This window comes from Podarcis bocagei, assembly GCF_964188305.1.
Source record: "Podarcis bocagei genome assembly, chromosome: Z".
Taxonomy (NCBI): domain Eukaryota; kingdom Metazoa; phylum Chordata; class Lepidosauria; order Squamata; family Lacertidae; genus Podarcis; species Podarcis bocagei.
This window is the reverse complement of record NC_138140.1, coordinates 3,226,567-3,254,050: the sequence shown is the minus strand read 5'-3', so window position 1 is coordinate 3,254,050 and position 27,484 is coordinate 3,226,567. Positions and strand designations below refer to the sequence as shown.

The following is a 27,484-nucleotide window of genomic DNA, read 5'->3' as shown; positions in this document are numbered from 1 at the left end:
CACTGACCAGCATTGGCTCGGGTGTCCGACTGCTTCTTAACGACGGTAAGCTTGTACCCGTCACCGTAGGTGCTCTTCAGAAAGAGGGGGGACCCGCAGCACTTCAGCTTCCCATGAGAGATGATGGCGATGCGGTCACCCAGGAGGTCAGCCTCATCCATGTGGTGCGTGGACAGGAGGATAGTCCTCCCTGTGGGAAAAGGGTGAGGGTTAGGTAAAGGGGCTGTCACAGAGGCACGAAGGACAGGGCAACAGCCCCTCACAAAAGGACACATTACTCCACCACAATGTTCTGGGGAAAGAATCTTCTGCATCATGCACTCACCTTCGCTGGAGGTTTTTAAGCAGAGGTTGGGCGGCCATCTGTCAGGGATGTTTTAGCTGAGAGTCCTAAACTGCACGGGGTTGGACTAGGTGACCCTCAGGGTCCCTTCCAACTCTAAGATTGACTCTAAGATCCTTACTGACACAAAGATGAACTAGTTGTCCACCCCAAGGCTCACATTCACACTGTGCATTTAAAGCAGTGCCAAGCCGCTTTGCAGTGTTGGCTCCCCCCCCCCAATTCCAGAAAGGTCAGCCGAACTGAAACAAGGGAAGGCAAAATAATAATAATAATAATAATAATAATAATAATTATTATTATTATTATTATTATTATTATTATTATTATTATTATTATTATTATTATTATTAATACCCCGCCCTCCCTGGCCAGAACCGGGCTCAGGGTGGCTAAAACCAGTAAAATTACAATAAAAACATAATGGGGGGTGGGGACAACAAAACAATTTAAAATACAGGTTAAAATGCAATTTAAAATGCAGCCTCATTTTAAAAGTAGCCCATGGATCAAAACCGTAAGGGGAGGGAAACATAAGGGTCAGACCGAGTCCAAACCAAAGGCCTGACGGAACAGCTCTGTCTTGCAGGCCCTGCGGAAAGATGTCAAGTCCTGCAGGGCCCTGGTCCCTTGTGACAGAGTGTTCCACCAAGTCGGGGCCAGTACTGAAAAGGCCCTGGCCCTAGTTGAGGCCAATCTAACCACCTTGTGACTTGGGACCTCCAAAGTGTTGTCATTTGTGGACCTTAAGGTCCTCCGCGGGGCGTACCAGGAGAGGCGGTCCTGTAGGTATGTGGGTCCTAGGCTGCATAGGGCTTTAAACGATGTGGGTTGGTAGCTGGTGCACCCTGTCAAGCCCCAGCAGAGTGAGGCAGCACCCATTTATCTTGCTTACCTTGTTTGTATTTGAGGATGAGGTCCCAAATAGCTCTCCGTGCATAGGGGTCCACGCCAGCTGTGGGCTCGTCCAAGATGACAGCCCGGGACCCTCCGACAAAGGCAATGGCCACCGACAACTTCCTCTTCATCCCTCCTGACAGCGTCTGCACCAGGGAGTGGCACTTGTGGGTCAGCTCCAGGTCTTCAATCATCCTGGAGGAACACAATGACATGGGTGGGTGGTTTAGTCTTCCAAAGTGGCCAAGTCCGACCCTAGAACTTTGTGGGCTCCTCCACAAAGGGATGAGAGGAGGATAGCATTCCCTTTGCCCCTCTCCCAAACGCTGGCCTCCCCTCTCTCCAGCCCAAAGTATGATTAATTGCGCCTACCCCAACCTGGTCTGTGTCTCCCTGCCCCTTAACCTGGTGTTTCAGACTACAAAATGGCCATGCTAACTGGCTGGTGGGAATGGCACGCCAAAACATATGCGTCATCATCAAGGGCACTGGGTTGGGGCAGGCAGGATTAATGTCTGGGGTTGTACAAATAATACTATTGGAAACCTGAGGATGAGGTTAACCATATGCACACCATTTCTGAATTCTGGTTGCATGTGCAAGTCTTCAACCCCAATCTACATAGCCATGTGACATTGCCCCTGCCAGCCATTGGGGTTCCCTCCCCTGCCAAGGTCGATTGCTATACATGAGATAGAATCATAGAACTGCAGAGCTGGAAGGGATCCCAAGGGTCATCTAGTCTTATAGGAATTCTAAGGTCTATATATATATCCCATTACATACTCCCTCCCTTACTGCTCTGCTGAATCTCTGAGGCTCGCTCTGCTGCAATTAGCCAATCCCAGAGCAAGTGGCAATGTTTTTGGATACAGCCATTATCATTAGACCATCCATGATTGCCACACACACACACACACACACACTGCTTAGCATTATTATCATTTTTAGTTGAATTAATGTGTAATTTTTATTAAATATTAATTGCTATAAAATGTTATAATGGTCTGTTGACTGCAGAGGAAGTGTCTGGTGCGGAGGAGAGGGATGGGCTGAGCCTGCCTACTTGTCCATCTCCTTGCGTATCTCATCTTCTGCCATGCCCTTGAGCTGCGAGTAGAACCACAGGTGCTCCTCCACAGTCAGCTTGTCAAAAAGCACGTTGTGCTGCGGGCACATGCCCAGGTTCTTCCGGATCTCATCCATCTCCGTCCGGATGTCGTGGCCGTAAATGGTAGCCGAGCCAGAGGTTGGAGGGAAGAGGCCTGTCAGGATGGACCTAAGATGGAAGGGAGGGAGAGACGTCATAAGCCACACCCACCTACTGCCCATCAACACAGGGGCAAAGAGAAGGGGCCACAAGGCGATTCATTTCATTTCATTGTATTTGATAAATTAGGCTGGCTCTCTCCTTGCTGTCCTTCTGCAGGCAGGTAAAGACCTTTTTATTTCAACAGGCCTTTGGGAGGTGACTGGAAAGGGCTACTGCTGTTAATATTGTTGTTATTATTGGTATTTGCATGTCATGGACTGGTTAGATGCAGGAGTGGTGGAAGGAACTATTAGAGGTTACTGTCCACACAGTTTTGCTGCACAGATACTGGTGGTTAGGTAAAACCTCTTTTAAACTTCCTGGAATCTTCCCAGAAGCAGTGGACAATAACAAAAGTTGTTCTAAAGATGACTCACAAACTCTGTGAAGTCTCGGTCAAGAGCTGTTATTCCCAGACCGGGTACAAGCATTATGGTAGCAAAGATATTTTCGGGGGTTAAAATAAACAGCAATTAGTCGTAAATTACAAGAACAGTCCTTCAACAGATTTTACAGGCAGCACTCTATCGTCAGACATCTGCCATCAGGCGTCTGCAAAAACGAAGCTGAGTGGTCTTCTTCTTATTGGCACTTCCAGCTGATGCTAATTAGGCTCAGAGTGCCACTCCCATATGTAGAGGAAAACTCTGGAACCCTTTCTACTTGTTTCTGGCAGAATGATTCCCTAACAGGAACCAGCTGGGGAACCACCAGAGGAAGGCTTAGAGCCCAGGGATTGGTGGTAGGACAACAATGAGTGGTCACAGGGAGAAAAAAGAGGGAAGGGCAAGTATTGGAAGCTGAAGGGGTAACAGGGTTTAGTGAGAGGTGAGAGTCTGTGGCAGAGAGGAGTCCAGAATCAGAGGCAGAAGCTGAAGCAGGAGAAGAGGGAGGCTAAGGGGCAGAGATGAGCCACGCTGGTGAAGGGTCTCTGGAGGAGAAAGATAATTGGGGCAGTTTCCTTTCTCACTGGCAGAATCTGCCCAGATTTAGCAAGGTGTCTGATGCACTTTGCCCCCTCCCCGCTGCTCGGCCCCAGCCATCCTGCAGTTCTGTGATTTTGGTGCCCACCAAAATCCAAGCTGACTCACTTACATGGTTGTGGTCTTGCCAGCTCCATTGTGGCCCAAGAAAGAGACCACCTGGTTCTCGTAGAGGTAGAGGCTCAGCTTGTTCAAAGCCAACTTCTTGTCTGTCTTGTAGATCTTGGTCAGTTTGTCCACACAAACCACCAGTGGAAGGTGGGTCGGCTCCTCCTCAATCCCACGAGTCTCGTCTGCATGCAAAGCCAAAACGTTAGTGTGTGTGCTGGTTACTAGCCAACATGCCGCAAAACACAGAGTGCTAAGACCACCCCAACATGAGTTGCAAGCTTGCAAATAGAAACTACAAAAAAATAATAATACTAGCCTATGAAGATGCTGGTACAGTACGATCACATTTTATGCGGGGGTTATGTTTCAGGGATGATATGTATATTGAAAAACACATATACCCAAAGCCCCCTGCCCTGGAACCACCCCTGAGCGAACATCCTTACTTTTTGAAGCTTTTGAGCTCTCCACTTTGCTTATTTGGGCAAGGCCCACTCAGCACATAGGCTCTTGCGAGATCCGAGTTTCTGTAAAATCTTCCAGAACTGGTGTGCTGAGAGGACCTTGCTTTATAAGCAAGGTGGAGAGCTTAAGAGCTCTTTAGCGCCAGGTTTCCCTGGGATGGAAATGGTTTTTAAGTTCTCTGCACACATTTGACTTGTGCAATTTCAACTGATGGGCCTTCAACCATGCAAGTTAAATTGCATAAGCTGAGGTTGTGATTGTACTGTATTCTATGTTTCCACGCTGTCCCCAGACATCCAATGGGACAGTTCTGCTTCTCTGTCTCACCCAGCCTCCTGTTCTCCATGGCACAAGCTTGGTCTTCCTCCATGACGCTCAGGCGGGTGGTTCGTGACCAGGGCCATGTCCACTCCCATGTCTCTGTGCGCCCATTTCCCAGCCAGTAGGATTTCTGAAAGGGGAAGTACCAGGGCCTGGGAAGTCCATACATTCCTATAGGGAAGGAAGAAGAATTGGCATGAAACTGGAGCTAGGATTGGGGCAGAAACTGTGTGCTGCAGAATGATATGGAGATGTGACCAGAATAGGACTGGAGAAGAACCAAGTTCAAACCCCCTCTCAGCTGTTAAGCTCACTGGGTGATTTTGGGTCAGCCTAACCTACCTCACATGGGACGCGGGTGGCGCTGTGGGTTAAACCACAGAGCCTAGGGCTTGCTGATCAGAAGGTCGGCGGTTCAAATCCCTGCAACGGGGTGAGCTCCTATTGCTCGGTCCCTGCTCCTGCCCACCTAGCAGTTCGAAAGCACATCCAAGTGCATGTAGATAAATAGGTACTGCTCCGGCGGGTAGGTAAATGGCGTTTCCATGTGCTGCTCTGGTTCGCCAGAAACGGCTTATTCATGCTGGCCACGACCCAGAAGCTGTACGCCGGCTCTCTTGGCCAATAAAGCGAGATGAGCGCCGCAACCCCAGAGTCGGCCACGACTGGACCTAATGGTCAGGGGTCCCTTTACCTTTAACCTACCTCACAGGATTGTTGTGTGTGGGGAAATGGGAGGGCGGGGCCCAAGCACACCTTTTTGAGCTCCTTGGGGGGGGGGAATGGTGGAGGGCAAATGCAATAAAACGGGATGAACAGAGGAAGATTGGAAAGTGGGCCTGTACGTTAGCCTAAGTCAGTTGCATTAGGAGACTGAAAGATCTCAACCCTCCTCTCAGCAGGAGACTGGGCAACCCAGCAAAACCGGGTCTCCCCACCCCTCACCCCCGCACATACCTGGGTGCACAGCCTCAATGTACCATGTCAGCACCCCATACACTACGGCGTCAATGATCAACATCATCATGGAAAGGAGAAGGTTGAAGTCATCCCCCTCCACGGGCGACTGGCTGAAGGTGTGCCACTGGATCCCCACACCAGCCACCTCGTAGAGGGCGAAGTACTTAGAGCCCAGACCAAAGGCAGTGGTGGACATCAGAGACTGGAGGAGAACAGGGGAGGGAAGAGGGAGAAGAGACAAAGAGATGCTGCAGGGTTTTATTGGATTAAATATTTACATGCTGCTTTCCCAACAACTAAATGGAGCGCATAGTAACTCACAACAATTAATGAGTTAGGGGGCATCTGCTAAGCCAGGATATATGATGTGCTAGGCTGCACCCATGCTATAGTCAGAATTCTGCACCAGCACTGAAAACTGAAATGTGGAAGCCAGCATAAATCATGCACATGTCTGCATAATTAATCCTCCTCTTTATGCTTCTGGAGAGGGAGTAAAGAGGTCACTGAAGTCCACCCTGGCCTGGAATTTTTGGAAATACAGATCAGTCCCACTCTTCAGCAGGTTTCAGCAGCAGTTGCCACAGAGATTTCAATCTCACCATCGTAAGAGTTAGAAAACCAATTAAAAAGAATATGATGGCAAAGCTGTTCTCAAGAAACAAAATAACTGGGGCCAGCATCAAAATCTGATTGAAGGTCAGGTTTGGAAAACAGGACAGTAATTCCTTAAGAAATAAGGAAGCTGGCCAGGAACAAACACCTGTATACTCCCCCCCCCCAAATAATAAAAATTGTCTGAATTGGAAGATGTCCTGCATAGCAAACAATGGCCTGCGAATCTAGCCAGCAACTAGAAAGGCATTCTCAGAACATATGGGGCTGTCAGGCATAAATATGTGTGCCTCACTTTCCCTTCCCCTGGTTGCCTGCCAGCAAGTTACATGACCACAGATGCTATCACCATCGCCACCACCCCTATCTGGGAGGCTACCACATGAGCTACTCACAGCAATGCACTTCTCAAACGCGGTAATCTTGTCATGCGCCACCTCTTCCCGGATGGCGACGTACATGTAAGGGACGTAGCTGAGAAAGTAGATGATGCCGCCACAGGCCGAAGCCAGCTTGGCTTTGGAATACAGTACTGACACCAGGAAGCTGAGGGAAGAAAAAGATGGGCATGCAACACAAATCTGCATTCTCCCACTGAAGGGGGGAAACGGCAAGCAAACAGTCTCAGGGATGGTTCACCAGCCACAGAAGCCGAGCCAAGCCATCCGAATGGGCGGCAAAGCTGCGCCCCTGTTCCAGCACCCTGCGTGGCACAGCAGAGCACCTGAGATTGCTGAGGCTGGCCTCAAAAGGAAGTGAGGCTGGGCACTTGCTGGATCTCATCATGTGCCCCAAGGGCATAACTATGGCTTGGTCAGGTTGGTCCTGGGAAATCATGCCTCCCCCCTCTGGCTCGGTGTGGCCAGGAGTCAGCCCACCTGAATGTCCACGCACTCCCTGGGCCAATCCTCTGCTGCTCTGGGTGGGTGGGCGACACATGCAGGCCCCTCTGGCGAAGGAGCAAGGTGGGGGGTGCTGATATATCTCATTGCCAAGGGTGCAAGGGAGCCTAGGTACACCTCTGAGATGTCCCAAGGAAGATGCCATTGATTCTACTTTTAGAAAGGATGCCCAAGACAGCAGAAAGGGACTCTCCACCTGCATGCCCAGGTTAAGGGGCCTGACTGGAGTTGCCTAGCTGAAATCCTGGAGCTCCTGTCACCCACTTGAGGCACCAGCCCTGCCTCTCCATAGTGGCCATGCCAGGACGTAACAAACCATGGGGTGAATTCAAGACATGGATAAATTTGTGCAATTAAAATTTAAAATGTAGAAGTTACTTGTGCAAATTGTGTGTGTGTGTGTACGTACGTACACACACACACACACACACACACACACACACACACACACAGAATATATACACACACATTCACATATTATGTCAAAGGGCTGTATGAAGATCTCTGAAGCATAGTTTCTTAAACTATCAGCAGCCCTGATCAGCCTCACCAGGGTTACAGGGTTGAGAACAAGTGTGGCGTACTGGGAGAGGCCTCGTTCTTATTGAGGTGCCTGGACCACACCACTTTTTGACTGTGCATGGGACTTTCATGCCTAAAAGCTTCTTCATACCTCATAAGAAAAACCACACCTGCCTATAGAAAACTAGCATATCACCTTCTCCCTAGTCTGCTAGTTTTTAAATGCATAGGGATTTTTATTATTAAGGCCAGAAGAGTGGTAGAAGAAACACGTCCAGCATCAAGCGAGGCAGAAAAACGATCTGAGCCCCCAAGGTAGGGGAGGAGCCCACATCTGGTCATTTTTCGGCCTCCTTCAAGCAAGTGGTAGAAAACGACCCACCTGGTCATGTCCCATTGCCCACTTGAGAAACACAACTGTGAATCAGGAAGCCTCCTGTTCAAATCTATTTTTCACCCTCCGCCTCTGCTTTCCTTCCCTCCCTTAACTCACCAGAACATGATGGTGGCCACAGCATAGATGGCAAGGAAGAGCCAAATTATGAAGACGTCACTGTGCATCAGAACCTTCCCGTACTTGAGAATGGCAGTCAGCGCCGTGACTGAGATGGAAAGCTGGACAAACCCTGTGATAAACCAGGCCACCCAATGAACCGCGTTGTTCAGCCCCATCATTTTCATCACCTGTGAGGAAGAAAGGTAACAGCGTCAGCCCCAGAGGGCAGCTTCCATGGCCCCTAGATAGGAGCCACAGCCACCATTTATCTTCCTTTCCTGTTTAGTGAAACACAGCATGTACTGCGCACACACAATATGTGTGCAATACCAGAGCAGTTATTTTTTGCAATATTGGTATTTAACTGAATTTATTATAATTTGGATTTTTACTTTATTATTCTGCTTAGGCATTCTAATTCTTGCATGCCACTTTCTGCACCTTCCAGTTATGTGGCAGCAGGCATGTATATTCACCACCAGGGAGCGCTGATTCTAAATCAACCTGCATGGTGTGAGTGGTTAAGAGGGTTGGGATTAGGACCTGGCAGACCAGGATTCAAATTCCTGCTTAATCTTGAAGTTTGCTGGGTGACCCTGAGCCAATCCCTCTCTCATCAGCCTAATCTACTTCACAGAGTTGCTGTGAAGATAATATGGGGACAGAACCTTGTATGCCACCTTGAACTCCTTGGAAGAGAGTTGAGATATATCATATAACTATTCATTTATTACAGTTATATGTAACTTAAGAAACCGAAAAACAGCAAGAAAAAGATGATAAATAACCGCACAACAGATAAACACGCAACTCCCATGGTGGCTTTAAGCAGTTTTGTTTGCTTGGTTGTTTTAAAGCCTAGGAGAATAAGAAGGTTTTTGCTGGATGCCGAAGTGAGATTAGAGTAGGTGCCACATGAGAGCATTTGAAGAAGGAAGACTCTCTCCTCACGAAGGAGGCTGATACGGAACGGAAGGGGGGGGCTCCTTTCCCCCTTCCTTCTAGGAACATCCGAGGCCCCGCTTATTCCTATGGCCCCGCTTTAGCCAATCACAGCCATGCATTCGTCCTGCAGAAGCTAGCTCAGGGAGCTCCTGCACGCCTCATGGCCCCCCACGGCAAGAACAATGGATCCGAAACCAGGGACCTCGTAAAACTGTCAAAATCCTGTTACAATGTATCCATTCTGTTTCTGCTTTTGCCCTATAGTACAGAATGGGTTTGAAATCATTGAAATCTTTAGAAATTGATATAAAATCAACCGTAACTCCGATTTCTTCGCTCTCGGTGTCATTCAACTCAGTTCCCCGTGGACTCCATGATGCTATCCCTACTTCCATAATCCCCGAAGCGGCAGGTCACGTGCGCAGGAACTTCTTAATCCTGTCAGATCGTTTCCCCAAACCTTTCCTCTAGGCAATATTAGGTGGCAGACGATGCATATCTCTGACCCATTGTCTTGCCACCACCGGTACTCAATAAATGTGTATCTATGTATATTTCCCGCTCCGCATGTCCCCCCTCCCTCATCCGAAATTGCTAATTAATGTAATCCCACCTTTTCATAATGTATTCATGACGTGTAAAGTATATTCATGATGTAACTTGCGAAACCCAACCTTCCCATAATGTATTCGTGACGTTTCATGCACTGTATTCTGGGATATGGAGGGAAATTTCAAAAGTTCATGTCACCCCTTTCTCTCTGTTCAATCTCGCCTTGAACCTGTTGCGCAATAAACTTGGATCTTCTGCAGTTTGCTCCTGCGTCCGGCTGAGCTCATTTTCTTCCGCAGGGACCCACGGACTTAGTCCGATGAGCTGGGTGGCAGAGTAACCCCGCACCCAGATTTTAGCCGTAACAAGGCAGAGCCACACTTAGGCTAGCAGCTCTGTTTAACCTTAGTCCCCCAGATAGGTAATATGGGAATAGTAATACTGACCAGGGCTGCTGCAGGAACAGACATGTAACATCTGTGAAGCAAGTGCTGGGTGCTGCTATCACCAGCGAGGCATCCCTGACTTTCTTGGCCAGGAGGAAGCAAGATTTGTAAGCCACAGCATTGCATTTGCAGCTCAGTCTTGCTCTGCCATCCCAAGGGAAATGCTGTCTAAAAATCCTAATCTAGGCCATTAACCTACCATTTGTTATACTGACCACCTGCGTCCGTGTCTGCCACCTCCCCCTTCTTGATCTCACCTAATTTTCTCTTCCAGTGGCTGAGCTCAGCAGTTCGTTAGCAGGAGACGGGATGTTCTGCTGGAGCACAGCTGAGTTGGCATTTGCCATAAAAATAGGACATATATACTGCAAAAACAAACCAGCCTCGATGGATGTTTTCACTGCCAGCCACAGAGAACCTGCTTGAACTTACTGCTCCAAGAGTTATTTGGGGGCACTGACAGTGGCTTGAAAACAGGGGTGCAGGATTTCTGAGGCCCATCAGCTGCTGTTGGGCTCCCATCTCCACCCCCTGCATGCATGGCCAATGGTCAGGGATGAAGGAAGATGCTGAAGGACCCCTGGTACCCACCCTCCCTGGTTCAGAAGATGAGAGTCCTGCCAAATATGCTTCTCCAGAGACAAGAGTGGGAGGAGGGCCCACACTGCAAAGAGCAATCCTTCCAAACTGCCCCTGGGAAAAGCAACAACCTACTACTGTCTCTCTGTAGCCCAAGGCTTCCACAATTTCACAGGTCTGTTTAGATGGTGCTATTTATTCTGCTGTCTTAAGTTGCAGGATTTCTTTTTTTCTTTCTTTTAAAAAACACATCCTTATGAGAAAACCACTTTCATGTTAACATCAAAGCTCAAAAGGAGGTTTGGACAACAGCCCGGATTGGAAGGATTAAAGATTTGGGAGTTGCTGCGTCATCAAACTTCAGAAACTTTAGATAACAGAGTTGGATAACAGCCTGGATTGGAATGGAGCTGGCAAAAAGACAGTTGAAAAAAGATATATATACAAATAAAGCTGTACTCGATGGATGAAAGGATATATGGTGTCTGACATGATTGAGAATCATAGAGACGGAGAACTTTAAAGCGTTAAAATCGAGATGTGGAAAACATGGAAACAATGAGGAGAGGCAGGATTGAGATTTGGCGATATGCTTCAAGGTCCAGACTATGGGAAGCCCTGAAAAATTAATAATTATAATTTGAATGATAATTTGGTCTTTTTTAATTTAGTTTTTTATTTTAATTGGATTACGATTTGATATGTTAACTGGATGTTTTTATTGGAAAACTAATAAAAATGATTTAACAACAACAACAACACAAAAGTACTTAACAACAGATCCTCCTTTATTAAGGAATTGGCCTAAAATTTTATGCCCTCTCTTCTTCCTCTTTCTTGCAATCTTTTAAACTTAGGTGTTATCTAAGGATAAGCAACTGCCCAAGAGAGTGGTATTGCTAACACCCAGGATAAGGAACAGAGAAGCTGCTTGCAGGTAGGTTTTGGCACAGGCTGCGACATTCTTGCAGGCAAGGGTCCTGGTAGAGAGGTGGGCATGGTGCTGAAGAATAGGTCAGAGAAAGACAGAGATGCTCAGAGTGATTTTAGTGCCAGGAACCAGGCCTGGAAACTCAGTCGGGGCAGCGGGAGGGGGGGAGGGGATTCCATGTGCTCAGTCAGCTAAGGTACTGGCTAATTTGGGAGTTGTTCTCTACTCTTCTGCATCCCTGATGGAAGCCAAAAGGAAGCAAGTCCACTTTGGCTAAAGCCAACTGTGGGGATCTGATGCAGTTTAATTCGTGTCCACACGAAAACAAGCATTTTGGGGACTGGTTTCCTCAGAAGCATCCAAAGTAATTTTGTGCCCTGTGGATTTCTCAGCCCCTGATGTGTTTATTGAATGCCTAAATAAGATTGGCTATTGATGAGAAAATAACTCATAGCTTAGAAGTGATTCATGGAATGGGAAAATATGGACAGGTTTTAAGCAATATAGTGGCCATTTATTCAATATATAAATGAAACTGTATAAACTCTCCCAAGCATCTTTGCAGAAAACGCTATCCTGAAGAGTACGTCTTGAATTATATTCTTCTCTCGGAACAGCTATCTGTGATGGATAAGGAAAAGTCTTTGTGCTGGTCCTGGGACATTATATGCTGGACTTGTGGATTGATAACAATAATTTATATGATACCTGTGGAGGGGGATGCTATATATGTTTTTTTATATTGGAGCAGATAGGAAATAATGCAACAGCTGAGCAGGATCAGACCAAAACACTCACTGAGCCTAGCACGCAGCTTTCCACATTGGCCAGCCAGATGCTACCTGGAAGACCACAAGGAGGGAGTGAAGGCAACTGCCCGCAGCATCTGGTGGACAAAGGTACACTGCTTCTGAACATGTAAGCTCAGTATTAGCCGCTACGGCTACCATTGGGGCCAGGCCCTGGCAAAAGGCACAGCCCACCCGCCAGAGAAACAAGCCCCGTGTGCTTACCTCTTTCAAGCGGTGCTCCTTCTCTGCCACAATATGCTGAATCATCATTGCTACTGAGTAAACCCAGGAGATGACCATGCAGAGGGGCATCATGTGCTCAATGACAAACAGAAAGCTGCAGGGAGGAAGAAGAAGGGGGAGAGTAACCTACCACAGGTTTCACCAACTGGGTGCCTTCCCTGGGGCTACTGGGAGTTGCTGTCCAAAACTTTTGGAGCGAACCAGGCTGGGAAAGCCTGACACATAAAAGCAGGAAAAGGGTCCTCAAGGTATCCTGTTGGTCAAGGAAATTCTGCCTCCTTCCCTACAGACCCTTCAGGCGCTAAGATTGGCAGTAAGGGCCCTCTTGGTTTTTGTACTCCCCTCTGAATTTTGAGGGTAGCAGTAGGTCAGGAGAGGGTCTTCTCTGTAGCAGTTCCTAATCTGCGGAACTCTCTCCATGGAGGTGCATCTGGAACCGTCATTGCACAGCTTCTGGAGAATGCTGAAGATGCAGCTCTTTAACCTGGCTTTTGATATTTGAGGGGTGCATATTTTTAGAACCTATCTTATTTTGTTGATTGTGAGCTGTTTTAAACTGTTTCTTATATTGTATTTTAGTGTTATACCCCACCCTGGGACCTTAAGGTGAAGAGCGGTTTAATAATAGCAAAATAAAATAATAATAATAATAATAATAATAATAATAATAATAATAATAATAATAGGAAAGCTATAGTCAAGCCAGCAGCAGAAGCTTATGACTTTGCCCTCAGGGTAACACAACCTCCTGACTCTACTCAAAGTTTCTCCCAAAGTTAGGAAGAAAGTCAGGCTGCAGTTTGACCTTGGGATAAGAGGACCTCTAGCATCACCCTTGCAACTTCATCCCAGTGCCGTAAGAAGAGAGGGACCCTCATACCTTGATAGTGCGAGTATGAGACATTTATGACATTGTTTCCAACATTATTGGTCAACCACTGGACCCAAACTTTGCTTTGGCCCTTCTGCCAATAGAGGGCGATCTGGACCGTTCCCCTTGTACATACAGAACCAACTATTCAGAGATCACACACCGACACACACAGCCTGCCCTGGAAAGACCAAAAGGCCATCTCTGATGGGATGGCAAGGGGGAAGTTTGAGATTTGGCTCTTTCTGTTAAGAGGCCAGAATAAACATAAAACAAAACAAAACGGACTTCTCTGTCTCTTTTGCTCACACACAAACACACTTCTAAGGACTCACTCATCACGGGTGTAGCATGGGTATGGAAACATCTGCACGTAGTTTCCGGGTTCAACCACATCATGGCCTACGAAGGTGTTGATGATGGCTCGCTCCATCATATCTAGCGAGGGAGAGAGAAAGACCCCAAATATCTGTCACCCACTTTGCTCACGCCATCTCTCAGCTGTCACCTCATACCAGCCATGCTTAAGACATGGAAGGGGTCCTGGCATCCAGGGGATTCAGGCAGGGAGACCACCATTGTGGCCACTTGGCCAGGGGGCAGGAGCTGCTGGTCTGCTGGCATAAAGCCACACCACTGCAGATGGCTAGTGGGCAATATTGGGGCCAGGTGGTGTCAAGGGGCCAGTGCAGCTTCACCTGACCCTCTGCATTTGTCTCTTGAGGCTGTGGCCCAACCATCACACAAACTTGACCACATCCAAAAATGTTGTGTTTTCTGTTTTGCCATTTCCACCGTGGCTACTTCTGCTGCTGACAAAGGCAGTCTGCACTGCAGCTGGCCCAGAGAAGTGGACTGCCTCTTCAAGGTGCAGAGTACAAAGCAAAGCTTCAGTGAGCCAGTCCCTCCTGTTGATTTATAGGCAGCAGCGGAGGTCCTGTTGGTGGTCCTGCCACTGGGCGTTTTCAGGTTGCCAATGATCCATGGCAGGGCCTTCTTGGTGGCGGCTCCCTGTTTCTGAAATGCCCTCCCCAAGTGAGTCTGTCACCCTCATTATTCAGGAAAAAACCTAAAAAATCTATGTTGAGTCGGGCATTTGATGTCCAAAAGGTTTGCTCCTGGCAACCCTGAAATTATTAGCCGTGAGGAGGGGAAGAATACCTATGTACGTCATCTTGAACTCCCTACGAGAAAATTGTGGGCTATAAATGCAATAATAAATAAATCAGTTCTTAAGCTATATTTTATTAGTGATGGGCTTGCTGCCCTGAGACCTCCTTTGGGAGGAAGGGCGAGATATAAATCGCCACCATCACCTTGCAGCCGCACGCACAGGGCATATGATCTAATGAGAAGCTGCCTTGCTTGAGGACAGAGGAGAGAACGGGGCATATCTGCAGCCCAAGCATGGATGGGAATGGGAAATAGGGAGGCTGGGAATGTGCTCACCCTGGATCCAGACAAAGCCATAAAGGAAGTAGAAACGGCCCCCGGTGTTTGGACCAGGCCGCCAATATGCACGGCGGATCTCATTGGTCTTTTCCGTGAAGCTGGAATTTTGCCGGATCTTGTACATGACGTGAGGAGGGAGGGTGCCATCCTTGTTTGTTTGGAAGATCACACCTTTATGGGGGGGGGGGGAGTGGACGGGGATGACAGGACAGAAAACAATGCATAATAAGAACCACAAAAATCCAGCAGTGATACATCTGACCAGACTAATATAATAATAATAATAACTTTTATTTATACCCTGCCCTCCCCGACCAGAGCCAGGCTCAGGACGGCTAACACCAATAAAAACCACAGTAAAAACATAATAGGGGGGAAAAAGATGGGGGGAAACCAATTTAAAATACAGGTTTAAATGCAATTTAAAATGCAGCCTCATTTTAAAAGTAGCCCATAGATCAAGACCATAAGGGGAGGGCAGCATAAGGGTCAGACTGAGTCCAAACCAAAGGCCAGGCGGAACAGCTCTGTCTTGCAGGCCCTGTGGAAAGATGTCAAGTCCCGCAGGGCCCTAGTCTCTTGTGACAGAGCATTCCACCACTTAGGGGCCAGTGCTGAAAAGACCCTGGCCCTAGTTGAAACCAATCTAACCTCCTTGAAGCTCAGGACCTCCAAAGTATTGTTATTTGTGGACCTTACGGTCCTCTGCGGGGCATATCAGGAGAGGTGGTCCTGTAGGTACGTGGGTCCTAGGCTGCATGGTACATGAGATGGGCCAGGCTGCTGCATCAGACCAAAGGCTCATCTCAGACAGCAACCTGTGTCTCACAGTGGCCACCCGGATCCCAGTAGGGCATGAGTGTAACAGCCTTCTCTCCCACTGTGGTTTTCCAGCAACTGGACCAGGGTGCAAATTGCTTAGAATGTCAGGTTTCTAGTCCTAATGGCTTGAAATTCTGCGTGAATTTTGCTTCAAAACAAGGGCTTGTGATCTTTGCAGGAGCCGAGGAAAAACACAGAATATGGTGTTGGACACAGAACTTACTGTTTTTGTAAGAAAAATCAAGATTCTAGCCCTTAAACCCATAATTTTTAATCCCAATGATAAGATGGAAAGTGTGCAGGCAACGAATGCCTGTTGGGTTGGGTGAAAAATATTTGCAGTCATCCATGTTTCACTCAGGATAGCAAAGAAGGTATAAAATATGCAAAGTCCCATTAATTTTTTTTTTGCACAACTATACAAAATAAGAGTAATGTGTGCAAGAGTATACCTATACAGTTCTGGGAGCTGCCTCCAGAGTAGCAGGTCAGGCAAAAAGCAGTAGTGGTCTAAGCACCAGTCTGGACCCTGTCTGAACAGATGCAGAGGGGATGGAAGTTTACTGGCCCAGGCCAAGGCCAGCTAGCTCCTAAGAAGGAAGAAACCTCCGCCAGAGAAGAAGAAGACTGGCAAAATCAATTATTGATATGCAGGACAAATTAGCTAATTTGAAACCCAAGAAGAAGGGGTAAAGGTTACTGCATATTCTTCAAGCTTTGTGTATAGACTTCTACATTAGTGTAACTTTTAAAACTCCCATTTGTAAAAAGATGAATAAGGTTTAAAAACTGGCTTGTTAAGAATATAAAGTTTTATGGACGTGCATGAACAAGGATTAAATAATGGAACCAAGAGGGGGAATTTTCAACCAGAAAATTATGGTTCAAAAATTGGTTTGTGGTGTTATTTCCTTTTTTGTTTTTGTTATTTTTCGGAAATTACCGTATTTTTCGCTCTATAACACGCACCTGACCATAACACGCACGTAGTTTTTAGAGGAGGAAAACAAGAAAAAAATATTCTAAACGAAACAGTGGATGTATGATTTTTGTGGTTCATGCTGTGGCCACAGACGTGATCTGACGGTGAGTTTGGGGTAGCCCAATGCAAAAATCCTGAGGATCCATGTGGATCCATGCTTTGTAACCATGTTTTTGCGCCATTGCAGCCCCATGAAACAGTGGGTGTGTGTGTGTGTTTTGGTGCAGGCTGTAGCCATGCATATGCTATATGATCTGATGGTGAACTTGGGGTGACCCAGTGCAAAAATCCTGAGGATCCATCTGGATCCGTGCTTTGTAACCACATTTTAAGTGGGGAGGGAAGGAAAAGTATTAAAGGGAGAAGGAACACGCGTGGGGTGGGTGGAGAAGGATGTGGCTAATAATGCAGGAGAGGGGTCTAAGGGGACAAGGAACACGTGTGGGGTGTGTTCAGAAGGATGTGGCTAATAATGCAGGAGAGGGGTCTAAGGGGACAAGGAACACGCGTGGGGTGGGTGGAGAAGGATGTGGCTAATGATGCAGGAGAGGGGTCTAAGGGGACAAGGAACACGCGTGGGGTGGGTGGAGAAGGATGTGGCTAATAATGCAGGAGAGGGGACAAGGAACACGCGTGGGGTGGGTGGAGAAGGATGTGGCTAATGATGCAGGAGAGGGGTCTAAGGGGACAAGGAACACGCGTGGGGTGGGTGGAGAAGGATGTGGCTAATGATGCAGGAGAGGGGACAAGGAACACGCGTGGGGTGGGTGGAGAAGGATGTGGCTAATAATGCAGGAGAGGGGTCTAAGGGGACAAGGAACACGCGTGGGGTGGGTGGAGAAGGATGTGGCTAATAATGCAGGAGAGGGGTCTAAGGGGACAAGGAACACGCGTGGGGTGGGTGGAGAAGGATGTGGCTAATGATGCAGGAGAGGGGTCTAAGGGGAAAAGGAACACGCGTGGGGTGGGTGGAGAAGGATGCGGCTAATGATGCAGGAGAGGGGTCTAAGGGGAAAAGGAACACGCGTGGGGTGGGTGGAGAAGGATGCGGCTAATGATGAAGGAGAGGGGTCTAAGGGGAAAAGGAACACGCGTGGGGTGGGTGGAGAAGGATGCGGCTAATGATGAAGGAGAGGGGTCTAAGGGGACAAGGAACACGCGTGGGGTGGGTGGAGAAGGATGCGGCTAATGATGCAGGAGAGGGGTCTAAGGGGAAAAGGAACACGCGTGGGGTGGGTGGAGAAGGATGCGGCTAATGATGAAGGAGAGGGATCTAAGGGGACAAGGAACACGCGTGGGGTGGGTGGAGAAGGATGCGGCTAATGATGAAGGAGAGGGGTCTAAGGGGAAAAGGAGCTCGCGTGGGGTGGGTGGAGAAGGAGCTTTTCGGAGAGCTGAGCGGGGAGGGGGGAGGGAAAGAGCACTGTTGCTTTAAAGGAGCCAACCGGACAGCAGCCACTTACAGCAGTGTAAGCAGCTCCTTTCCTCTCCCGCTTTCCTCCTTCTCTCCCTCTTTGCTGCTTTACGCAGCTAATGGCAAATCCCCTGCAACCCAAGTCCTGCTCAGCAGATCAGCTGAGACGCTGGGAGAATTGTAATTTCCCCCTCTCCCTCATCCCGTGCCCTCCTGTCCCCAGCAGCCTTTTAAAAAACTTTTTTACTGATTTTCACTGCGCTCGTGGCTCAGAGCCCTCCTGTGCCTGCCGTTCCTCTGCAGCCTCAATGCTCCGTTTAGAGAGCGCACGGACCTTTGCTAGCTGAGGCTGCAGCAGCTGTTGCTGGCTACGCGGCACTTTTTCCGGCTCGCTATGGCTCCCGTCTGTCCCTCCTCGCGTGTAAGCGGCTGCTGCCCGCTTTGCTGGCATGGCTCTCCTTCCCTCCCTCCTCCTCAGCTCCTCCCCCTCCTCCTGGCTGTAAAGCAAGCAAAGCTAGAGCCGTGCAAAGCCCTGCAAGCGGCTCCTTTGCTTGATTGACGGCAGCCATGGCTCCGGTCGAGTGCATTCGCTCCGTAACACGCACAGGCATTTTCCCTTACTTTCTAGGAGCAAAAAAGTGCGTGTTATGGAGCGAAAATTACGGTAATAAAATGTGGGTTTTTTTTAAAAAAAATGAAGCTTACTGGCAAAAACAGTGACGTTGTCTTGGTAGGCTTGATTGAGAGTGTAGTTGACAATGCTCTCCTCATCTGGAAAGCCCTTAAAGATGTCCACGCTGACCTGGTGGTGGGAAAAAAGAGAGAGATTTCATCAGGGAAAGCAGCCTAGAACTGCAGACATCCTCTCATCTTAAGCCCTGCTTCTGTCGTGGGTTTATTTATTTTAAAGCATTTATAAACAATATACAGTGGTACCTCGGGTTACATACACTTCAGGTTACATACGCTTCAGGATACAGACTTCGTTAACCCAGAAATAGTACCTTGGGTTAAGAACTTTGCTTCAGAATGAGAACAGAAATCGTGCAGCAGCAGTGCGGTGGCAGCGGGAGGCCCCATTAGCTAAAGTGGTGCTTCAGGTTAAGAACCGTTTCAAGTTAAGAACGGACCACCGGATAATAAAAATTATTTTTTTTTAAAAAAAAAGAACGGACCACCGGAACGAATTAAGTACATAACCTGAGGTACCACTGTATAAAGCATTTTTGAAAATCTCCTAGTGGCTTCTATAATGTAGAACCTCCATTTTCCTAACAAGTGACAATCTCAGGTGTGTGGCTGCCTTGGAGAGTAGCTAGCGCAAGAGAAACTGGGGACCAGGCTACGTGGATCCAGCTTGAGGTACGTGGGATACTCAGTTGGTACAGCAAGAATCTCAGGGCTGTGGGTTTGATCCCCATGTTGAGCGAAAGATTCCTGCATTGCAGGGGGTTGGACGAGATGACCCTTGTGGTCCCTTCCGATTCTACATTTCTATGGTTGACTGCCTCAGTCCCACTCTGCTGCTCTTCCAACTTTCCAGTATTTCTTCAGTTCCAGCCTGTTTGAATGCTGGCAGGAACAATGGATTTTGCAATGTTGGTAAGGAATGGTATGCATGCTCCCTCACTTTGATCATTTGATAAAGGGGAAAAAAAACCACTCTTCTTTTTTTAAATGGAGAAATAAATGCTCTACTTCTGGTATTTAATAGTATTAAAAAAAATTTAAGAAATATATCTGCTGAGTTTTACAGTTGCAAAAAAAGAAAAAAGTACATTTGAGTTATGTGTTTAAAAGAGAAAAATGACAAATGTTCCACCCGCCAACCCTTTTGCCCAATCTGAAGGCATACTACAATTCTAAATAACAATAGTACAGTTTGTATGAGTGCTGAGGTGGAGAGAGCCTGGAATTTGCTGATGTGAAGATGTTAACACAATAATCTATTGTGGAATGTGGCAGGTACTGCCTCTGTCTTGTAGACTCTTTGTCTGTGTACTGGATAAACAGCCACCAGGTTGTTGTTTTTTAATTGTGCAATTTCTGAGAAGTCAGTCTGTTAAAGTTTAAAAATGAAAAGCAAGGGAGATTTTAGTCCTAAAAATTATTTATCTATTGAAAGCCCCTGGGTTCTAACACTTCTAGGTACTGCTCTGGTTAAGCAGAACTTCAAGGTCCAGAGCGGAATCTGGAAGAAGTGGGTTCCATGAGCCCCCCGAGTTCCTGCCATTTCTCTCTCCTCCCAAGAGGGCAGCAGGGACACTCACCTTGGACATGAACTGAATCCAGCCACAGGCTGCATTGTCAATGGTGTCCAGCTGCTGCAGGAGCACACTGGCGTTGGGCAAAGAGAAGTTACTGTCCAAGAAGTTGTGAAGCAGGTCACCATCTGACACGTTCAGGATTTCGGGGTGCTTGCGAAGATCTGCAGCGATCTGCGGGTAACAGAAGGAGAGGGGTGATGAGGAGCTTCCACCTCTAGGCCAGCCTTTGCCACTCTGGTCCTGTTGGACTATAATTCCCACCAGCCCCAAGCCAGCACTGCCAATGGGGTGGTGGGAATTGCTGTCCAACGACATCTGGACAAGTATGATGTAGATGCAGAGCAGCATGCTTCTTAGACTTTGGTGCTTGCACATACACACACGTGTCATTGTGGGATGACAATTGATCCTTTAGTCCTGGTGACACTGCAGAGGAGGCCCTGCTCCTAGCAGAGGACAACCTGGTCTCTAGAAATGACAGCACAGGGAGCAGAGCTTCATTGGTTGACCAGGGGGCTTATGAGAAGCACTGCCATGGGCTGCACTTGCATTTTTGGCGCTCCCATTCACCCCTGCTACACTCAGAAGCACAGCATGAAGCCCAATCCCTGTAGAGGCTCCAACAGTAGCATCCTTTGGGGAGAGACTCCCTGCAGGTACTTGGAGTCCATCATCTGGTATCTCAGAAGAGATTCTATTGGAGAAGGACTGTAGCTCAACAGAGCAGAGCAGATGCTTGGCAAGCAGAAGGTCGCAGGTTCAATTCCTGGCTTCTCCAGTGACAAGGACTGAGCAGCAAGTTGGCGACAAAGGTCTTTCGTTTCCTGAGACCCTAAAGGGCCACTGCCAGACAAGTGTTAAAACAGGGCTAAAAGAGCAAATAGTTTGCCCTGGTTGAAAGCAGCTTCCAATGCTCCTGGCAACATAGAGGAGCTTGGAATCTGCAGAAGTCAAATTAGTAGCTCAGGGTACATTCCAACATTAGTTCCACCCACTGAGTTTTACATGTATAATTAAGATCCATTTATTTCAATGGGTCTACTCTGATTGGTTGGTGACAACTTTTCCTTTTAACTGTCTGAAATGCAACCGAGTGCCAGAAGGTTTCCCAGATATCCCAGGACTGGATGCAGAAAGTGGGAGCAGGCTGAACAGACACACACACACACACACACACACACACACGCAGGAGGACAAACCAGCCCCTTCACAGACCTGCCTGTGGCTGCAGTGATAAAACCTATGCAGACCCTGGAGGAAGCACCTTTTTCTACAAGCTGCACCAGAATCCTGGGACCGCAGCAGTGCTTGCATCACTCTTCCCCCTGAGCTGCTCTGTCCTCTCATCTGGGTCTAGCCCTTTTTAAACGTTGTTGCTCCAGCTGTGGAGTGGGTACACTTTTTGCCTGTTCCACTGTCCCACCTCATACCCTCTAACAGCGTACCTGCTGCAGCCTGCTAATCCGTTGCTGCAACCTGCCCTCTTCCAGGAAACTGCGGATCTCCGCTGACATGTTCATCCACACTTGGGCATAGTGAGTCACATTCCCGACGAAGGCAAAGGTCTCGTTGGCCTGCAAAACAACCAGAGTAAGCAAAGAGTAAGCAAAGGAAAAGGAGGTGCACCACAGCCGGGTGTTTAAAGACAACACGCCCCATGAGTTCCATGTGAAAAAGTACAGTGGTGCCTCGCAAGACGAAATTAATTCGTTCCGCGAGTTTTTTCGTCTAGCGAATTTTTTGTCTTGCGAAGCACGGTGTCAGAAAAGTTTTGCAAAAGCTTCAAAAATCACCAAAGTCTTCAAAAACCTCAAAAAAGGCTACCACACCGTGTTCTATGAGTTGCTCCTCGAAGTCAAGTCGCAACTGTATTAACGGTGTTAAGAAAAAGGAAACAAACTTGCAAGACGTTTTCGTCTTGCGAAGCAAGCCCATAGGGAAATTCGTCTTGCGAAGCAGCATAAAAACCGCAAAACCCTTTCGTCTAGCGAGTTTTTCGTCTTGCGAGGCATTCGTCTTGCGGGGCACCACTGTACTTTCTTTCATCTTTTCAACAAAAGTCCCAATAAGACTTTTGTTAAGCCATGTTGGGAGGCAGGAGATCCAGGAAACTCCAGATATTTTGCCATGTAAGAACAGCCTGCTAGCACCCTGGCCAAATTCCAAATTCCCCAGGATTTTCTCGGGGAAAGCCACAAGGCAGTTAAACTGGGATGTAAGCGATGCAGGCTCACAGTGCAGATGAGCCCCAGGCTTCCTAACAAGGAAAGGGCAGGGGAAGAAATGAGGGACGTTCAGTAGCACACCCAATGCCAGCTTCTCTCACAGCCTCACCTTCAGAATGACCTTGTCCACTTCTGTGCCCACGGGAGCGTAGAGGATCTTGGGGTTGCTGGTCATGAGGTGAACGAGAAGGCCCAGATTCCGCTGCTCTTTGCTGGTGAATCCCAGAGAGCTCATGTTGCCCTGTTTGAGGGCCTCTGGCTCAATGGTCCTGCACAGGGAAGAGGAAAAAGACATCGGAATTTACTCTTCCTGACAAATGTGCTGCAAAGGAGGAAAACGGAGGCAAACCATGGGAACCTTGCTGCTGTTGTCGCATTTTTACCACGCATTCACATTTTATTCCCCCAGAACTGCAAATTAAGCTGTACATGCAGGTTCCATTATCCGCACAAAACGCATTCCTCAGTGAGCGTTTGCCTAATAAGTCAACGATTTCTACTGATTCCTATCGGTGATTTCTAATCTGTGATTTCTCCCCCTCCTGTCATGGCTTATTCTGAAAATTGTTACGTCAACCAGCAAAAGAAATATGAATAAAAAAACAGCTTTGCCCAATCTCTCTCCCCACTCCTTCTCTCTATGGTTGCTGAAAACGGCTGCCATTGAGCAGCAAAGAACAAACAAGCAAGGAAGTGCGCAAACGCTGGCTGTTCAGATATCTGAATCAGCCATACACGTAGCGAGGTTTGGGTATAATTCATTGTGTTTGGATAAGTAAATTAGCGGATAATGAGCGGGTGGGTGGTGAGGCTTGTGTGTACTTTATTGCCTTGTTTCTGATGGTTGGTTTGTACTGTACCCTAGATTTGCAAACAAGTGCTTGCAGGGTCCGACTACTGCCAGCTTATAAACCTTGCTTGTGGCACTTGTCCTGGCTGCCAGTTTGTTACAGACAAAGTTCAAGGCCCCAAACCAGGCACAAGCAAACTCGACCCTCCAGATATTTTGGGACTACAACTCCCATCATCCCTAGCTAACAGGACCAGTGGTCAGGGATTATGGGAGTTGTAGTCCCCAAACATCTGGAGGGCCGAGTCTGCCTATGCCAGCCCTAAACAACTCAGGTTGCTGGAGAGAGAGAGAGCCTTATCCCTTTATGCACCCAGTGAATTACTGTGGTCTGTGGGAGAGTCTCTCCTGCAAGCTCCAAAGACCTCAGGAGCCAAATTCGCAGTAACTCGGAGCAGGGCTTTTAGTGTGGCTGCCCCTGTCTTGTGGAATGATATTTCTGTTTGAGATTCTGCAGGCTAGGGTTGCCATATTTTAAAAAGAGTCAAAACCTGGACCCCTACCACCACCATGCTGCATCTCCCTCGCTTGCCTCTTCCCTGCCAGTGACCCCGTCCTCATCCCCCTGCTCACCCCCCTCTTACTTTTGCTGTCTTCGGCTGCGGAGGCCTTGCACCCAGTGGAAACGGCGCAAGGCCTAGCGCATCCAGCAGAAGCATTGTGAGGCATTGAACAGCCCTGGCAACTGTGCAAGGCCTAGCTTGGCACAGTGGTTGCCGGAGACAATGTGAGGACTAGAGCAGCTCCTGGCAGGCTGCTCCAAGGTCCTGCTGTAGCACTTCTGCTTCTGGGGTACAGGGCCCTCCCAAACATGCGCTGTGCCACACTAAATTTATTTTTAAAGAATTAACCCCCCCAACCCAGACATTTCATCTAAAATGAAAAAATCCCCCCGGATGGGATGCTGGCCCTAAAAATGAGGACATGTCCAGGAAAACCCATAAATATGGCAACCCTACTGCAGGCACCCACTAACTGTATTTTATGGACGCAGACATTTTTGTTCAAACAGGCTTTGATCCCAGCTGGATGAATGGGTCTTTATCAGGAGCGTCTGTTGTTGTTGCTGCTGCATTCTCACATATGTGCAATAACAAATAAGCACAAACCATGTAACAAAACAGAAGTGACTTGATTGTGCATTCTGTTGAGAATATCACAATAGGCAACCTGGTATCTCCATAGACATGTAAAAGGCAGACACAATAATAACCTGAGTTCTTAATCCAGTGGATCTCTCCATAGGTTCCTGTGAGTTTGAGGTGGCTTTCTTGTTTGGTCTTCATGCAGCGAAAATGAAATAGTTGCCATACTGGATAACAGTGTTTTAATTACCTTACGTGTACAACGCCTTGAGACAGTGGTTTTGAAGGTGGATAATACATTAATTGTTAATAATAATAATAATAATAATAATAATAATAATAATAATACGTGTGTGCAGCAATTTCAGCGGCATATCACAGCCCAGAAGGTTCCAACAATTTAAGGGCTGTAACCAACGTTAGTCCTACTCAGAGCAGAACCACTGAAATTAACAGACGTGGCTTTTAATGCTTTAAAATATCTAACTCTTTTTTAAACTGACAATGTCATTGTTTTATTCTGTTTCATGAACCACTTTGAGGTTGCTCCTTTTATAATCAAGTGGCATTTAAATTTTATGAAATGCATTTACAGTGGTGCCCCGCAAGACGAAATTAATTCGTTCCGCAATTTTTGTCGTCTAGCGAATTTTTCGTCTTGCGAAGCACGAAATCCCATAGGAATGCATTGAAAATCAATTAATGCGTTCCTATGGTCAAAAAAAGTCGAAACAAAGCCAAATTTGGTACAACAACAGTTTATTAACTGCTCTTTAAAGTCACACATACTGTAAAGAGCAGTTCAAAAATTGAAGGGAAAATAAATTAACTTTATAAACAAAACATGTCTTTGTTTTTAGACAAAGGAAACAAAGCCGCAAGACGTTTTCGTCTTGCGAAGCAAGCCCATAGGGAAATTTCGTCTTGCGAGGCAAATCGAAAACGGAAAAACCTTTCGTCTAGCGAGTTTTTTGTCTTGCGAGGCATTCGTCTTGCGAGGTACCACTGTACTTACGTAATCACAACTTTACACAGATCATCACTCACTCGATCAACAGAAAGGGGGTATGAAAACTTTGCTTACTGGCTTCTGGAGACTCTTACAGGATCCCAGATGGCCCCATGAGATCTCGCAGAAGCCTCCAAAGGCTTTGCATAACTGTCCCAGAGCCTGGGTAAGTAAGGCAGAGGGGCTTCAATACCTGCTTCTGTGAAGGGCTGTACTTAAGCCTTGCTTATGAGGTTCTTTGGACAGTCATCCAAAGGCTCTGGGAGGCTTTTGTGAGATCTCATGGGGCTGTCTTGAGGTCTTGCGAGATTGGGCTGTTCAGTATAGAAGGGCTTTTCCAGGGTTGTTCAGACTTTCCTTTACGAGCAACCCCTGGGGATATAACGTAAACCTTGCACAACTTGCAATTGCCCTGCAAATAAAACAAACGAAACAGCTGAGCTGACAGGCGGGGCTGAAGCACCGGCAACTACAGATCCTCTAGAAGCCTGTGAAAAGTCTTGCCAGTCTCCGGGCCACTTGGCCTTACCGGTTGTTGCCGCAGAGGATGGGCTGCAGGCCAGCCCAGAGCTGGACGAAGGCCGAGCACTGCCCTTGGGGGTTCTCTGTGGGTGCCTCACTCTCCCCCTTGCCCTCCTCAGCGCTGGAATTGGTGCTGGAGGTGAAGTTCCCGGTGGAGCTGGTGCTGTTGGAGGTGGTGGTGGGTGCTTTGGAGGTGCAGGCCCCCTTGGGGAGGAGCTTGGCAAGCGCCGAGAGGATGTCCACGTCCTTCAAGACGTTCTCCATCTCCATCAGGTCCTCCAGCACAGTGTGGAGACGGTTCCTGGCCGCCGTGCTGTTCACCTCGTCAAGTTTCAGCTGCGTGAGAAGGGCAAGGGAGGAGTCAGCATCGCCACGGGATTTTGGCCTTTTCACAGAGCAGATTCCTGCCCCGCTCTATCCCACAAGAGCTCAGCAGGGCTTTATGGGACCCTCTTGAGCAGCAGACATTACCCACAGACCACCACCACTTGACAGACAGCCCGTAACCAGGACTATTTTAAGCCTCTGCCAGTGCCCTAGCAATAGACTGCCTCTAAACATGGGATGTTCCACATAGCCATTGATGGGAATATCCTTCACAAATCTGTCAATGGATCGCTTTACCCCATGTGTGCCCACTAGACTGCTTTGATTTATGTTAACTGGCATATTGGCACAGGTGCCACATAATAGTTGTTCTGCATTTGTAAGAAATTGATCTTTTAGTGTGGCATCACCCACACTTTGGAACTCCCTGCCTGCTGACATCAGGCAAACTCTTCACTGTAACCCTTTTCAGCACTTGCCCAAGACATTTTTGTTTAGACAAGCCTACCCAGGCATACAGAATGCTGCTGTGCATTTGAATCTGTTTTAGTTTATCGCTGATTTTAATTATACAGTCATAACTCTTGTTATGTTTGCTTCATGATACTTTTTTCAGATTGCGTCCCGCAGCAACCCGGAAGTCCCGGAAAGGGTTACTTCCGGGTTTCGCCACTCGCGCATGCACATGACATGTGCATACGTAGAAGTGGTGAATCGCAACCCACGCATGCGCAGATGCGGGTTGCGTTCCTTTCAGGTTGCGAACGGGGCTCTGGAACGGTTCCTGTTCGCAACCAGAGGTACCACTGTATTCTGAATGTTTTAACCAGTTCTTTTTAACTGTTTTCACTGATAATTTTATCATTCAATTCTTTTTGTAAACTGCTTTGAGGTTTTTTGTTTTTTTACAATCAAGCCATATATGATATAAAGCCATATATGATATAAAAGTATTACACAAATTAATTTAGGAGATTTCTAGCCAGTGGTTATTAACTGTGAGAGCTAATGGGACTTCCACATATGCTAACATTATACCTTCAAGCACCAGGTGCTGGGAACAAGGTATGTGGAGGGGAAATTGCTGCCTCCATGCCCTGCTCATGAGTTGCCCAGGGATATCCTGCTGGATAGTGTAAAACAGGGGTGGGTGATCTGTTGCCCTCCAGATTAGCCAAATTAGACTGCAACTCCTGCAGTCCTTGCCCATTAGCCATGCTGGCCACGGTGGATAGGAGTCAAGC

At 47.6% G+C, this 27,484-nt stretch overlaps 1 protein-coding gene across 2 annotated transcripts in view; it reads right to left on the bottom strand.

The window, feature by feature from the left end:
- ABCA2 (ATP binding cassette subfamily A member 2) overlaps window positions 1-27,484 on the bottom strand; it is a 106,089-nt gene that overhangs the window by 36,225 nt on the left and 42,380 nt on the right. For both annotated transcript variants that reach the window (XM_081179576.1, XM_081179577.1), the window contains 16 exons: window positions 25,921-26,249; window positions 22,557-22,716; window positions 21,668-21,796; window positions 20,226-20,393; window positions 18,661-18,757; window positions 14,735-14,908; window positions 13,621-13,723; window positions 12,394-12,508; window positions 7,925-8,115; window positions 6,403-6,553; window positions 5,390-5,594; window positions 4,439-4,603; window positions 3,648-3,828; window positions 2,307-2,519; window positions 1,239-1,435; window positions 8-190 (listed from right to left, as the gene is read on the bottom strand). In XM_081179576.1, the coding sequence (XP_081035702.1) occupies window positions 8-190; window positions 1,239-1,435; window positions 2,307-2,519; window positions 3,648-3,828; window positions 4,439-4,603; window positions 5,390-5,594; window positions 6,403-6,553; window positions 7,925-8,115; window positions 12,394-12,508; window positions 13,621-13,723; window positions 14,735-14,908; window positions 18,661-18,757; window positions 20,226-20,393; window positions 21,668-21,796; window positions 22,557-22,716; window positions 25,921-26,249 (2,761 nt within the window). The remainder of the gene's footprint in view (window positions 1-7; window positions 191-1,238; window positions 1,436-2,306; window positions 2,520-3,647; window positions 3,829-4,438; window positions 4,604-5,389; window positions 5,595-6,402; window positions 6,554-7,924; window positions 8,116-12,393; window positions 12,509-13,620; window positions 13,724-14,734; window positions 14,909-18,660; window positions 18,758-20,225; window positions 20,394-21,667; window positions 21,797-22,556; window positions 22,717-25,920; window positions 26,250-27,484) is intronic.